This window comes from Rhinoraja longicauda, chromosome 10 (genome assembly GCF_053455715.1).
Source record: "Rhinoraja longicauda isolate Sanriku21f chromosome 10, sRhiLon1.1, whole genome shotgun sequence".
Lineage (NCBI taxonomy): Eukaryota > Metazoa > Chordata > Chondrichthyes > Rajiformes > Arhynchobatidae > Rhinoraja > Rhinoraja longicauda.
Genome location: NC_135962.1, coordinates 42,492,910 through 42,507,984, shown reverse-complemented (window position 1 = coordinate 42,507,984; position 15,075 = coordinate 42,492,910). Strand labels below are relative to the sequence as shown.

The window sequence follows — 15,075 nt, the reverse complement described above, 5'->3', positions numbered from 1 at the left end:
AGAATAGTGCTCAACTCCCAGAATAGAATAGTGCTAGACCAGCACACAAACCAACCTCCCTTCCATTGACTTCATCTGCACCATGCTGCCTTGGCAAGGCCCCCAGCATAATCAAGGATGAGTCTCACCCCAGACACTCCCTCTTCTCCCATTTCGCATCAGGCAAGCGGTACAGAAGTGTGAAAACGCATACTTTCAGCTTCAGGAACAGGTGGTCTGGTTTCCTCCCCCACTCCAAAGATGTACAGGTTTGTAGATTAATTGGCTTAGATAAAATTGTAAATTGTCCCTAGTGTGTAGAATCGAGCTAGTATATGGGGTAATCGCTGGATGACGTGGACTCAGTGGGCCCAAGGAAGCTGTTTCCACACCGCATCTAGTCTAAAAAGTCTACTAAAATACAGCATCTGACTCCTATCTTAATCATCCTCGGGATCTTAAACCAATGTTCCATTCTAGGTGCTAATTATAACTTATTAATAACAATAGTAAGCACTAATCGCTAATTGCTATCTTTTTAAACTCCATGATGTGACCTGAACTGTTAATTATATTTTCCAACAAATTGTCACAAAGGCCTATAGAGCAAGATGACATGTTTCAAGTAGAGGTAACATTTCAGGTTGAGGACCTTTCATCGGTTTTCACGAAAGGTCAATGACTCAAAAGATCAACCGGTTTTCTTTCAACAAATGTGGGCTGAGCTGTTGAGTACTTCCTGCATTTAATGTTTTTATTCCAGATTTTCAACATAGTTTCAACATGAAATTGGATAAAATCCATGCTTTCACATGAGTGTTGGGTTAGTGGTTGCACACATGCAGTTCCCCTTCCTATGATGTTCTCACAACAATCACCAACAAAAATAAAATTAATGTATTATTTGAGCAGAATAATACATCATTTCAGAAACACTCAAAAATGTCAGTCGGTACACATCAAAGTATTATGGAATTAATCTCTTCAGATGGTGCATTTCCATATCGATGGATATTTCAAAAGATTATTGTTATTTGATAAATCATATTGCAGATTGTAGTGGGATAAATGGACAAGAGAAATAAAACAAAAGAGCAGTTGTTCATCTTTCATTCATTTCATATTGCCAACAAAGTTCAAAATGAAGTTACATTTACTCACGGCCATGACTGCTCCACAAAGAAAAAACAGATTTGATTACCCAAACAGAAATACCTTTGATAAGTGTTTACCTACACACATCATGTGGCAAATTAACAAAACAACAGAGAACCTAGTTGGAGAATATCGAAATTAGTACAATAGCTTCCCCTATCCCATGTACACCCTCCATAATGTTTGGGACAAAGACCCATCAATTTATTTATTTGCCTCTGTACTCCACAACTTGAGATTTGTAATAGAAAAAAAATCACATGTGGTTAAAGTGCACATTGTCAGATTTTAATAAAGGCCATTTTTACATATTTTTGTTTCGCCATGTAGAAATTACAGCAGTGTTTATACATAATTCGCCCATTTCAGAGCACCACAATGTTTGGGACACAGCAATGTCATGTAAATGAATGTAGTAATGTTTAGTGTTTTGTTGCATATCCTTTGCATGCAATGACTGCTTGAAGTCTGCGATTCATGGACATCACCAGTTGCTGGGTGTCTTCTCTGGTGATGCTCTGCCAGGCCTGTATTGCAGCCATCTTTAGCTTATGCTTGTTTTGGGGGCTCGTCCCCTTCAGTTTTCACTTCAGCATATAAAAGGCATGCTCAATTGGGTTCAGATTGGGTGATTGACTTGGCCACTCAAGAATTGACCATTTTCTAGCTTTGAAAAACTCCTTTGTTACTTTAGCAGTATGTATGGGATCATTGTCTTGCTGTAGAATGAACCGCCGGCCAATGAGTTTTGAGGCATTTGTTTGAACTTAAGCAGATAGGATGTGTCTATATACTTCCGAATTGATTATGCTACTACCATCAGCAGTTGTATCATCAATGAAGATAAGTGAGCCAGTACCTTCAACAGCCATACATGCCCAGGCCATAACACCCCCACCACCGTGTTTCACAGATGAGGTGCTTTGGATCTTGCGCAGTTCCTTCTCTCCTTCATACTTTGCTCTTGCCATCACTCAGATGTAAGTTAATCTTCATCTCATCTGTCCACAAGACTTTTTTTCCAGAACTGTGGTTGCTCTGTTAAGTACTTCTTGGCAACCTGGCCATCCTATTTATGCGGCTAACCAATGGTTTGCATCTTGCAGTGTAGCCTCTGTATTTCATGAAGCCTTCTGCGGACAGTGGTCATTGACAAATCCACACCTGACTCCTGACTCTTTATTATAGAGAGAATTCTTCTGTCATCAGCTGTGGAGGTCTTCCTCGGCCTGTCAGTTCCTTTGCGATTAGTAAGTTCACCAGTGCTCTCATTCTTCTTAATGATGTTCCAAACAGTTGATTTTGGTAAGCCAAAAAATGATTTTGGCTGAGGTCTCAAACAGTTTTATTCTTGTTTCTGTCTCATAATTGCTTCTTTGACTTTCATTCGCACAACTTTGGTCCTCATGTTGATAAACAGCAATAAAAGTTTCCAAAGGTGATGGAAAGACTGGAGGAAAGACTGGGTGCTGAGAGCTCTCTTATACCTGCATTAAGGAGGCAATTAAACACACCTGAGCAATTACAAACACCTGTGAAGCCACGTGTCTCAAACATAATGGTGCCCTGAAATGGGGGGACTATGTATGGGCAAATAAATAAATGATGGGTCTTTGTCCCAAACATTATGGAGGGCACTGTAGAATATCCATTTGAGTTGCAATTATATAGCATTTACTCATATTTTGTTGAATTAAGAGATCTTGGGAAATAAATCCATAATTCAAATATATATTTTTGTGTGCCCCTCTCCAAGTACATTTGAATAATAGTTAAAAAAATTACCTATTTTACGAAGAAGAGCAAGAGGGAAAATGATACAAATAACGATAATGATGAGGAGGATTTTTCCATTAAGATACCATGGTGTCCTGTGGTGTCAATAAAGATATTCAAATTAAACTCCAACATTAAGATATGTTCGTAAGTTCTAAAAGCAGAATTATGCCTTTCAGCCCCTTGAGTCTACTCTGCCATTCAATCATGGCTGATCTATCTTTCCCTCTCAACCCATTTTCCTGTCTTCTCCGCATAACCCCTGACCCCTTACTAATCAAGAATCAGTCAATCTCCACCTTAAAAATATCCATTGACTTGGCTTCCACTGCTGTCTGTGGCAATTAAATCCACAGATTCGCCGCCCTCTGACTTATGAAATTCCTCCTCATCTTCTTTTTAATGGTACATCCTTTTATTCTAAGACTATAGATTCTACCACTAGTGGAAACATCCTCCCAACATTCACTCTTTCCAGGCCTTTCACTATTCGGTAAATTTCAATGAGGTACCCTCTCATCCTAAACTCCAGCGAGTACAGGCCCAGAGCCCTCAAATGCTCATCATATGTTAACCCAATCATTCCTGGAATCATTCTTGTAAACCTCCTCTGGACCCTCTCCAAAAATGTTTGGTTTGCTCTGTTACAAATTCTTTCACAGAGAATAGTTTGAGCTTATTTTTTTAATTATAAAATGCTTCTACAATAAAATTACTGGAATGCAATTGTGTTATCATATCATATCATATCTATACAGCCGGAAACAGGCCTTTTTCGGCCCACCAAGTCCGTGCCGCCCAGTGATCCCCGCACATTAACACTATCCTACACCCACTAGGGACAATTTTAAAAATTAATTTTTTTACATTTACCCAGCCAATTTACCTACATACCTGTACGTCTTTGGAGTGTGGGAGGAAACCGAAGATCTCGGAGAAAACCCACGCAGGTCACGGGGAGAACGTACAAACTCCTTACAGTGCAGCACCCGTAGTCAGGATCGAACCTGAGTCTCCGGCGCTGCATTCGCTGTAAAGCAGCATCTCTACCGCTGCGCTACCGTGCCGCGCAGTATCTGTTACTGAAAATTATCTCTCGTCACCAAGAGGACTAATGAAAAACCTGAAGTTGTTTAACCAGCAACTTCAAAATGATGGCATGTATCTTATCAAACCGTTGACGACGCAAAGTGCTGGAGTAACTCAGCAGGTCAGGAAGCATATTGGGATAACCTAGATAAGTGACGTTTAGGGTCAGGGTCCTTGCCTGATCCACTGAGTTACTTCAGCACTGTATTTTTTTTGTAAAACAGCATCTATGGTTCCTTGGGTCCAAATTAAATTTTTGTTTCTGCTAATGTAATTATTTTACTATACAAAACCTACTTCTATTCCCTAGCTTTGAGGCCCTCTGAGGGGGTGCTGCAAACCAAACATTTTACGTATGTGTTGTTAGGTTTATGTGCTATTGTATGTTCTTTTTTTAGTACCTGCACTGATGTACAGCACTTTGGTCAACATGGGTTGTGTTTAAATGTGCTATACAAATATAATTGACTAGACTTGACATTCCCTACCAGGTAAGAAACTATACAATGAGACACAGAATCATTTTAAACATTCTCTCTTGACTAAATTTAGTTGCATGCCTCAATTTTACTCGTTAACTTACACATTTACCAATTATTGCAGCTGACACTTACCCATTGTGACTGTTGTGTAGGAAACCAGAAATTGTAGCAGGTAATTCGGATTTTATGATGAACAAGTAAGATGACATTGCTGATGGTAAAAAAAGTATTAACAGTTAAGAGTTTAGGACATACATCTTATTCTTCCTGTGTTATTTTTATCAAGAATCGTAATAATCTCTACTGATGATTTAGTGAGTAAAATGACTACCTAGCTTGGTACACATTGATCAGATTTCATAAGACAAATAACATGAAACATTTATAGTAAATTGTATTTTCACTAAACTATAAAAGTAAAATAGTGAAAAGATATATCACAATTTTATCCCTGTTTCACCATCTGAAGTAAAACTGTCAGATTTCAAATTACAAACCACTTTAACATATGAATTAAACTGAGATACTCAGTTCTTTTACCTCCGCTCTTTCCCCTTTCTCTGTCCCTTTTCACCTGTATCCCTCCCTCTGGTTTTATAGTGGATTCAGAAAGTATTCAGACCACTTCACTTTTTCCACATTTTGTTACGTTACAGCCTTATTTTAAAATTGATTAAATTCTTTTTTTTAAATCATCAATCTACACACAATACCCGAGAATGAAGAAGCGAAAACAGGTGTTTCGAAATTTTTGCAAAGTAATCAAAAAGAAATAACTGAAATATCACATTTACATAGTATTCAGACCCCTTGCTATGACACTCAAAATTGAGCTTAGGTTCATCCTGTTTCCATTGATTATCCTTGAGATGTTTCTACAACTTGATTGGAGTCCACTAGTGGTAAATTAAATTGATTGGACATGTTTTGGAAAGGCATACATCTGTCTATATAAGGTCCCACAGTTGACAGTGCATGTCAGAGCAAAAACCAAGCCATGAAGACGAAGGAACTGCCCATAGACCTCCTAGACAGGATTGTGTCTGGACACAGATCTGGGGATGGGTATAAAACAATTTCTGCAGCATTGCAGGTCTTGAAGAACACAGTGGCCTCCGTCATTCTTAAATGGAAGAACTTTGGAATCACCGGGACTCTTCATAGAGCTGGCCGCCCGGCCAAACTGAGCAATCGGGGGAGAAAGGCCTTGATCAGGGAGGTGACCAAGAAGCCGATGGTCACTCTGACAGAGCTCCAGAGATCCTCTGTGAAGATGGGAGAACCTTCCAGAAGGACAACTATATCTGCAGCACTCCACCAATCAGGCCTTTATTGTAGAGTGGCCAGACGGAAGCCACTCCTCAGTAAAAGGCACATGACAGCCTGCTTGGAGTTTGCCAAAAGGCACCTAAAGGACTCTCACACCATGAGAAATAAGATTCTCTGGTCTGATGAAACCAAGATTGAACTCTTTGGCCTGAATGCCAAGCATCTGGCCAATACCATACCTATGGTGAAGCATGGTGGTGGCAACATCATACTGTGGGGGTATTTTTCAGCAGCAGGAACTGGGAGTCTAGTCAGGCTCGAGGGAAAGATGAACAGAGCAAAGTACAGAGAGATCATTGATGAAAACCTGCTCCAGAGCGTTCTGGATCGGAGACTGGGGCACCTTCCAACTGGACAACGACCCTAAGCACACAGCCAAGACAACGCAGGAGTGGCTTTATGACAAGTCTGTGAATGTCCTTGAGTGGCCCAGCCAGAGGCTGGACTTGAACCCGATCGAACATCTCTGGAGGGACCTGAAAATAGCTATGCATCGACGCTCCCCATCCAACCTGACAGAGCTTGAGAGGATCTGCAGAGAAGAATGGGAGAAATGATCCAAATACAGGTGTGTCAAGCTTGTAGTGTCATACCCAAGAAGACTTGAGGCTGTAATCGCTGCCAAAGGTGCCTCAACAAAGTACTGAGTAAAGGGTCTGAATACTTGTGTAAATGTGATATTTCAGTTATTTCTTTTTGAATACTTTGCAAATAATTCTAACCACATGTTTTTGCTTTTTTGTTATGGGGTATTGTGTGTAGATTGATGATAAAAAAAAGAATTTAATCAATTTCAAAGTAAAGCTGTAACGTAACAAAATGTGGAAAAGGTGAAGGGGTCTGAACACTTTCTGAATGCGCTGTACATTTCACTCCTCCTTTCCTCATCCGACGGTCTTTTACCTCCTTTTCACCTCTAACCTTTGTCACTTACTCTACGGAATCTGCCAGTCACAGACCCCTCAGCTCTCTGCACCTATCACTTGCCAGGCTTAGTCCCTCCTCAATCTCTCTTTTCTAAGCTTCTCCGCCTTACTCCAATCATTCATCCTGAACCAAAATGTTTTATATTACCCTCCACAATTTATTTTTTGCAGCATACTTGCTCTGCTTCTCAGAGTTTGGGTGTCTACAATGCGCTCCTAGCAAGACAAATCTCTCTCTACTTATTTCTTAATTCAATTCTTATGGTTTCATCTTCATCCCCCCCCCCCTCCCCCACACACACACACACACATATACTTCGCATCACAGTTATAATTCTTTCCTTATACTTTGCAGCCCTTCCAATTAACTCCCTACCAAGTTTCAAGACGAGATAATAGGAAAGTTTTGTTTTCACTCCTGGCTGCCTTTAAACTCAATCTCAGTAATAGCCACATTATTATAAATCCAGCCGTTGTTTCTTCCATATTCAGTCTTGCCATAATTGCTGTCAGGTACGTAAATCCCTCCTAAACCAATTTAAATCAATAGCGCGGGTAAATCTCTCTACGAGGATACTGGATGTTGTCCTGTTAAGATGCAACTCATTGAGCTTGTACAAGTAATACCTCCCTGTTCATCGAAAGCCTTCTCTCCTGCACTCTCTTGAGGCACATGATCCTGCAAGGAGTTCCTTATATTTTTACCCTTCTGATGATATCTGTATGGATCATGATCTCGAGCTACTCACCACAATCTTTCTGTCCCATTCCCATTCCAGAAAGTAACTGGTCCAGATGGTATCTCTGGCAATATCTTTAGGATCTATGTGTATTAACTGGATGACATATTCACAGAAAAAAAGACCCATTGTTTTGGAGTAACTAGCAGGTCAGAGAACATGGATAGTTGACATTTTGGGTCAGGACCCTTCTTCAGACTTGTAGATGGAATTAGTGCTTAATCTGGTTGTACAGTCATGAGTGTGTGTGGAGTTTCGTAGAAATCTCTACTCCATTCTGAGGACCCCACCTGTTCCATCTTTAATCTCTCACCACTCCATTCGGAGGTCTCCACATATCTTTAAAATACCATTATCATGCCAGTGCAGTAGGGTAGCCTGCCTTAATGACTACCATCCAGTTGCTCCGACATCCACCATATTAAAGTGCTTCAAGAGATTGGTGATCGTGCTCATTAACTCCCGCCTCCCGGCCAACTTTGATCCACTGCAGTTTCCTTTTCATCGCAAAAGGTCCACAGCAGACGTCATCTTCCTGGCCCTAAACTCATCTCTGGAGCACCTAGACAACAAGGATTCTTACATTAGACTCCTGTTTCTCAACTATAGCTTTGCATTATAATTTCATCCAAACTCATCTCCAAACTCTTGGAGATAGGAATCAGCTCCCCCCTCTGCCACTGGATCCTCTACTTTTTAACCCACAGACCACTACCTGCTGGGATAAGTGACAACACCTCCTCCATGGTAATTATCAAGACCAGTGTTCCACAACGGTGAGTTCGTAGTCCACTACTGTGCCCCCTGTACACTCACGACTATATAAACAAATTCAGCTCCGATTCCATTAACACGTTTGTAGACAACACCACAGTGCTGGGCCAAATCACGAACAACGATAAGATAGAGTACAAGAAGGAGAAAGAGAACTTAGTGACACGGTGTCAGCCCAATACCCTCAATGTCAGCAAGATGAAGGAGCTAATTATTGACTTAAGGAAGAATGGCGGAGTCCATGCCCATGTCAGCATCAATGGTAAAGAAGTGGAAATGGTTGCGAGCTTCAAGTACCCTGGCGTTAATATTACCAATGATCTAACATGGACCAACTACATTGATATGATAGCCAAGGAGGCACCAGTGCCTCACTGAGGAAATTTGGAAATCTCCAGTGATTTTTACAAATTTCTACTAATGCACCATAGAAAACATAATATCAAGTTGCATCACAGCTTGGTCTGGAACAGCTCTACCCAGTACCACAAAAAATTGCAGAGAGTTGTAGATGTAGCCCAGTCCATTACACAAAACAGACCTTCCCACCATTGACTCCGTCCATACTCCTGCAGAAAATAGCCAACAGAATCAAAGACTTGTCCCACCCTGATCATTTCTTCTACTCCTTGCTCCTATCTGGCAAAATGTACAGAAGATTGAAAGTGCGCATCAGCACTCAGAAATAGCCTTTGTTATCAGGCTCCTGAATGGTGCTTCCATAAGCTGGGTTACTGATGAATTTACTTCTATCCCATTGAGGATATTGGACTTTATTTATGGAACTGATGCGCTACAATGCTGCATTCTATATCGTCCCCCTGCGCTCTATTGTTCCGGGGTTTGGTATATGTATGGTTTATCTGATCTGTTTGGATAGCATGCAAAACATTTCAGTGTACTTTGGTGCATGTGACAATAATAAATCTAAACCGAATCTAGTGAAGTTATCCACAGTAACATGATTCTGGCTGAAATCAGAATGATCAATCACCTTTTCAGCATAGAAAAGGATACCAGTAAAGGAGCACGATGTACTCGGGTGTCTTCTGTACTCTCCTTGGTTTGCACACTGGTCGGTCATTCATTCCTTTTTGCCAGCATAGTCATGGACCACAGACAACAAACTCCATGCTAACCATCTAGCACCCATTTTACACTGCTCCCATTTTATTTTTTTGCATTCCCCTCAACTCCCCCCCCCCCCCCCCCCCCCAACCCCCAGATTCTACCATTCATCCACACAGAAGGGGCAATTTACTGTGGTCAATAAGCACACATTTCTTGTGATATGCGAAAATTTAAGGGTTTGGGGGGAATCTCATTAAGCACGGGACAATGTGCAAAATTTCAGGTAGACACCAGCGGTCAGGATTGGTCACCGGAGTTGAGAGGAAGCAACATCATTAGCGGCACCACCTTGCTGTCGCTTGTACTTTAAATCCTCTTGCAATGAGATTTCAACAAAATTTAAAGTATAATGGGTGGCATATTCTGGTCCCATGGAGAGGTCATCTCCCAACAGTACGGAGAGTTGTTATATTTATTTTCCAAAACCTGGATTAGAAATCCAATTATTCACCCTGACCAATATTTAACAACAATGGTTTTTTTTTACTGGTTTATTATTTTCTTCATTTATGAAATCTGCCAACACTTCTTCCTGCCCTTCCCCCTCCCCCCCTTGCAGTGAATTCCCACATTAACTAAATTCCCAACATTAGTGACTCTGTTTAAACACTATTTAAATTGAATTCTAGAAGGCAACTCTGTTCTGCAGAACCTCTTTGATCTGACTAGTACTCCTCACTGGAGCATCTTGCCCTGTATTGTCTCAATCACACCACCAGAAGTAGATTAGCTGGTCATTATTATGATTTATGGACCTTGCAGTCTACAAATTGACTGCATGTCTCCTGCATTAGAGCAGTGAATGCACTTCAAAAATACATCTGTAAGGTGCTATCGAAAGGCCTGTTCTCGTGAATGCTGCGGAATAATGCAGATTCATCCATCTTTCTCTCACACTACACAATGTTTTCCTTCGCTTTTAAATAATTGGGAAAAAAATCCATCAAATAGACAGGATAATTGAACTCAAGACACATTTAGATGTGCTTGTGCAGGGAGAGAAAATAAACACGTACCTTGTCACCGAAAGCTATTTGGAAATCTATCAAGCAGACAGTTTAATCCAACATTCTGCACATCTATTGAACATCACATCAATGAAATCCCTTCTGATCTTTGGGATAAAGAAATGTGATCTTGCACAGTCTGGAGGTCACCTAACCATCATAATTACTTCCACTCAGCTTCCTGTCTGAACGCTACTGCAGAATAATTGTGCTTCTTGTTGCATTGGCACTATACAATCTCAAACTAAAGATCAATAAATTCAGTCAATCTGTAAAATGCTTTACTTTTAGACAAAACATCTTATATTTGATTTTGAGAAATGCTTGCCCCTAAAATTAGCTGGTGATCTATGGTGCATATGAAATAGAGGGATGCCCTGGAGACCTCATGCACTGGTAAAATGAAATTCCTTGCAAGTTGTTCTTGTACTGATTGGAAAATACAAAATGATACTTCATAACAGAAGTGTGTAGAGTTAACTAATTAACTCCAATATAAGCGTGAAATGTTTAAATTTATTCTTTCAAAATAACTTTCAGCAAAAAGATATCTATTCTGTTTTAAAATGCAACATTTTTGTGAGGTAATGTTGTTGTGATCATGCTCAAGAATTTATTTTTCCTTAAAAATGGAAACCCACACATTCACACTCAGTGTAGGAAAGTTCTAATTTAAAAAATATATATTTTGTCCGTCCACCAGAAATTTTCTACCGGTGCATTAACTTGTGACTTGCCTTCTTCCAATAAAGGCAACACTCTAATATCAGTAAAAATTAAGTTGCATTAAATGAAATTAAATGATGCCTAATCTAATGGTTTCAACTACCAGATGCATTAGATTAACCTACAACAGATAATAATAGTTCTAAATTGCATTTGGATTTCATCCATTCCAGTTTCACACACAGGTTTTAAAATCAGCTAGGCCCCAAATGAACACAAAACTAATATTTTTTGTTTTGAACATACCCATGGATTTTACCAATTTCAGCCAGCGCACATTCTAGGATATATACGAATTAAACTGAGGTCAATTTGTTACGAGAACAATATGATATCTGAAAATAATGAATCTGAATTACATCCAGTCCTGAATGTCAGACAACCAATTCCTTTATCCTTCTCACAGCACCTGGTGCAGCAACATATACAAGAGCACTCACTACTTAGGTCTGTCAACACATCTGATTCTGGGTAGCTATGGAAACTGACATAAGGTTATTACAATTACACTAACTGCAACTTGGTAGAGAATCCTTTGGAGTTACAATGAACTGCACACAGCAAAGTTATGAAATGGCAGGGTTGTTTGATCAGACTGAAGGGTCAGCCAATTATAAAGTTTAAAAATCCACAAAAAACAAAAATAAGCACTTTAAGTCGTCACAATAATGAAAATTAAATATATAGCCACAAATTTATGTTCAATTCTTGATAAAGAATGCGACAGCACTTCTGGTAGTAAAGCAAGTTGGGCCTCAGATTTTATATATTATTTCCTTTAAAACAGGCTTGTTAGCTGTTATAATATTGGATAAATGAGATTTAAAACAAGACAAAACCAGGTTATGATTTTATACTATAAATGCTCTCAAATAGATAGGTCATTTTAATTGGTCTAGTGCCAATGAACTGCAGACATGAATTATAAACTTAACAGGAGCACAAACACTTCCTCACCAACAGACGTTGATGCTAATAAAAGTATACTCTTAAACTTTCATTGACCCAGCATGAGTGTTCATACAAATGGCATGGGTTCCGAGAGCTAATGCAGCTGGAATACATAAAGGCAATATATATTTTATACCATTAATGTTAAAACTTTAAGTAGATCTATTCATAAAAATCCCATTGATTTAAATAAAAAATCTCAACATTCAGTGAATTTTCAGGCTACTTCAAAAATGTATTTTCCAAACCCATAAGGAATATTGGAATTCTCGCTTTTTCCCCTCAGAATAAAATCACAAAGTACTCAAGGCTTTAAAAGGTGATATATCACTGGATATTTTATAAAATTTTAACATGGATGCCAATTAGTGAAGGAAAATGCTAGAATCCATTATTGAGGAAAGTGGTGGAAAATCATATGCCATTCAACTAGATTTGATGACTTCTATTGAGGTGACACTTGTATCAGTGTTGTGTACTCAACTATTCATAATCTATATTTTTGCGTATACTCTGATCAAGTTAGCAAACGGGCAGATTAACAAATTATAAAAAGCCAAAAAAACTTGCAAAGAGATGGAGATAGATTAAGTCAGCAGATAAGAAGTTAGTTGAAGGAATACAATGTGGAAAAAGTGTGAGTTTATCCACTTCACAATGAAAAAACAAGTAAACTATTCATGATGTGGAAGGAAACATTGTGATGCAATGGGATTTGAGGGTCCTAATGCATGAAACACCAAAACCTGCCATCTAGGAACAGTACCTGCCATTATTAGGTTTATTATTGTCACCTGTACCAAAGTACAGTAAAAAAACTCATTTTCCATGCTAACAGTTCTCAGCATGATAGCGTAATGGTTAGAACAACAACAAATGGAGGTAGATTTACAGATAGAAAAGAGATCTAAAAGAGTAGAAGGATTGTATCGGATGATAGTAGATCCTCCTCTGGAACCAGCATGCAAAGAGTCATCATGCTCCGGAGCCATCTTTGAAATGTGAATGGAACATTGGTATTTTCTGCAAGTTATAAACTTGATGCAATATTCAAGCCATTAATAAGTCCGCACTGTCTACTATATTAGCCTTCGTATTTTAAGAAAGAATATATATCAGAGGGATTTGAAGAAGATTTACCAAGCTAATTCCTGAGATGAAGGGGTTGATGAATGCTGAAAGGTTGGGCAGATTGAGACTATACTCATTGTAGTTTAGAGGAATGACAGCTTATCTCACTGAAACTCATGGAGTTCTTCCAGAGCTCAACAGGATGGATATAGGCAGGATGTTTCCCTTGGCTGATCAATAACCAGGGGCCAGAGTCTCAGAATAAAGGTGGGCCAAGTAGACAGAGGTGAAGAAACACATCTTTGTTAAGAGCTTGGCAATGCTCATCATTGAGAGTTCATTCAAAATTGAGAATTTCAGGATATTAAAAGGAAAGAAAGAATACAGGAACAGTGCATGAAAATAGAACTCAGATCAAAGATCAACCACGGGCTCTGCCTCCTCCTCCACTCGTCCACCACCTCCTCTACCCACACCTGCCTCTACTTCACTGGCACCCTCGGCTCCCACTCCTCCAGCCCTCTTCTTGCAATCCTCCGTCATTCTCCCCACGGTGGCACAGCAGTAGAGTTGCTGTGTTACAGCGCTTGCAGCACCGGAGACCCGAGTTCGATTACAACCTCGGGTGCTGTCTGTACAGAGTTTGTACATTCTCCCCGTGACCCTGTGGGTTTTCTCCGAGATCTTCGGTTTCCTCCCACACTCCAAACACGTACAGGTTTGTAGGTTAATTGGCTTGGTGTATGTGTAAAATTGTCCCTAGTATGTGCGGGGATCGCTGGTCGGTACAGACGGTGGGCCAAAGGGCCTGTTTTCACGCCGTATCTCTAAACTAAACCCCTCCATCACACACTCTCTGAGAATCCCGTATTAGGCCCGTGGGCCACAGTAGGCCCCGACACTGTAGGCCCGGACAGTGTAGATTAACGGAGCTCGTTAATGTTAACGAAGTTCGGGGAGCGGGGCCGAGTGTGTTCGGGGAGCGGGGCCAAGTATGTTCGGGGAATGGGGCCGAGTGTGTTCGGGGAGCGGAGGTTGCAACCCGCCTCCCGGCCCAGGCGGCCGTCATTGGTGGAGCGGGAGCACCTAGCCGCTGGCTGGGTGAGGTCACATGGGGCGCGGGCAGTAACGTCACCTTGTCCCGTATTTAAGGCCCATTTATAACATGCGCTACGGGCCCCGCACTAGCTTAATCTGGCCCTATCTGTGGTGATTTATTAGGGGCACTGTTTCTATGAGCACTGTTTCGGTTTGGAAACATATATCAAAAAGTTAGACTTGGTGACGCAGAGCACAATTTCTGAATCTCTAGATGACAAAAATTGGAGGCATGTGGACCATGAGATGAATAGTCCAAGATTTTTAAAAGATACTAAACAGATTGGTGAAACTAGAAGCAATTCAAATTTTATGTTAGGTAAGAAGTGTTACACTTTTGTATAAAAATCGACACGAAGAAATATAAACTAGTCACCCTTTTACTAATTCCATGTGTTTACATTCCTGACTCCACCACCTCTTCTGCAGCTAATCCAGATACCAACTACTCTCTGAAACATTTACACTTCAAATACCCTTCATACAGGCACAATAACAGTGTGTGCTGGAGGATTAGTTATATTAAGTGTTGAAAGTGGCAGGGTAAATTGAGAAAATTGTTAAAGGTGCACACAAGGCCCTGCCATTGTACATAGTTTTGTTTGGTGGAAAAGTGCATGAGAGCAAAGAAGTAGTGATGAAACCTGCACAAAGCATTAGTCCAGCCAAAACAGGAGCCATTTATCCATTTCTAAACATCGCACATCAAAAAAGATGTAAAGGCGTTAGATAGAGCATAGAAGAGATTTATCAAAACAATTCAGGGATGAGGAAGTTTTCCTACATGGTTCAAATGGCGAAACGGAGGTTGTTTTCCTTGGAGAATGAGGAGGTCGCATGG

At 40.2% G+C, this 15,075-nt stretch overlaps 1 protein-coding gene across 1 annotated transcript in view; it reads right to left on the bottom strand.

The window, feature by feature from the left end:
• slc38a6 (solute carrier family 38 member 6) overlaps positions 1-15,075 on the bottom strand; it is a 57,961-nt gene that overhangs the window by 28,091 nt on the left and 14,795 nt on the right. Inside the window, exons 6-7 of the mRNA XM_078406760.1 lie at positions 4,614-4,692; positions 2,920-3,005 (exon numbers count right to left, since the gene is read on the bottom strand). Of these exons, the coding sequence (XP_078262886.1) occupies positions 2,920-3,005; positions 4,614-4,692 (165 nt within the window). The remainder of the gene's footprint in view (positions 1-2,919; positions 3,006-4,613; positions 4,693-15,075) is intronic.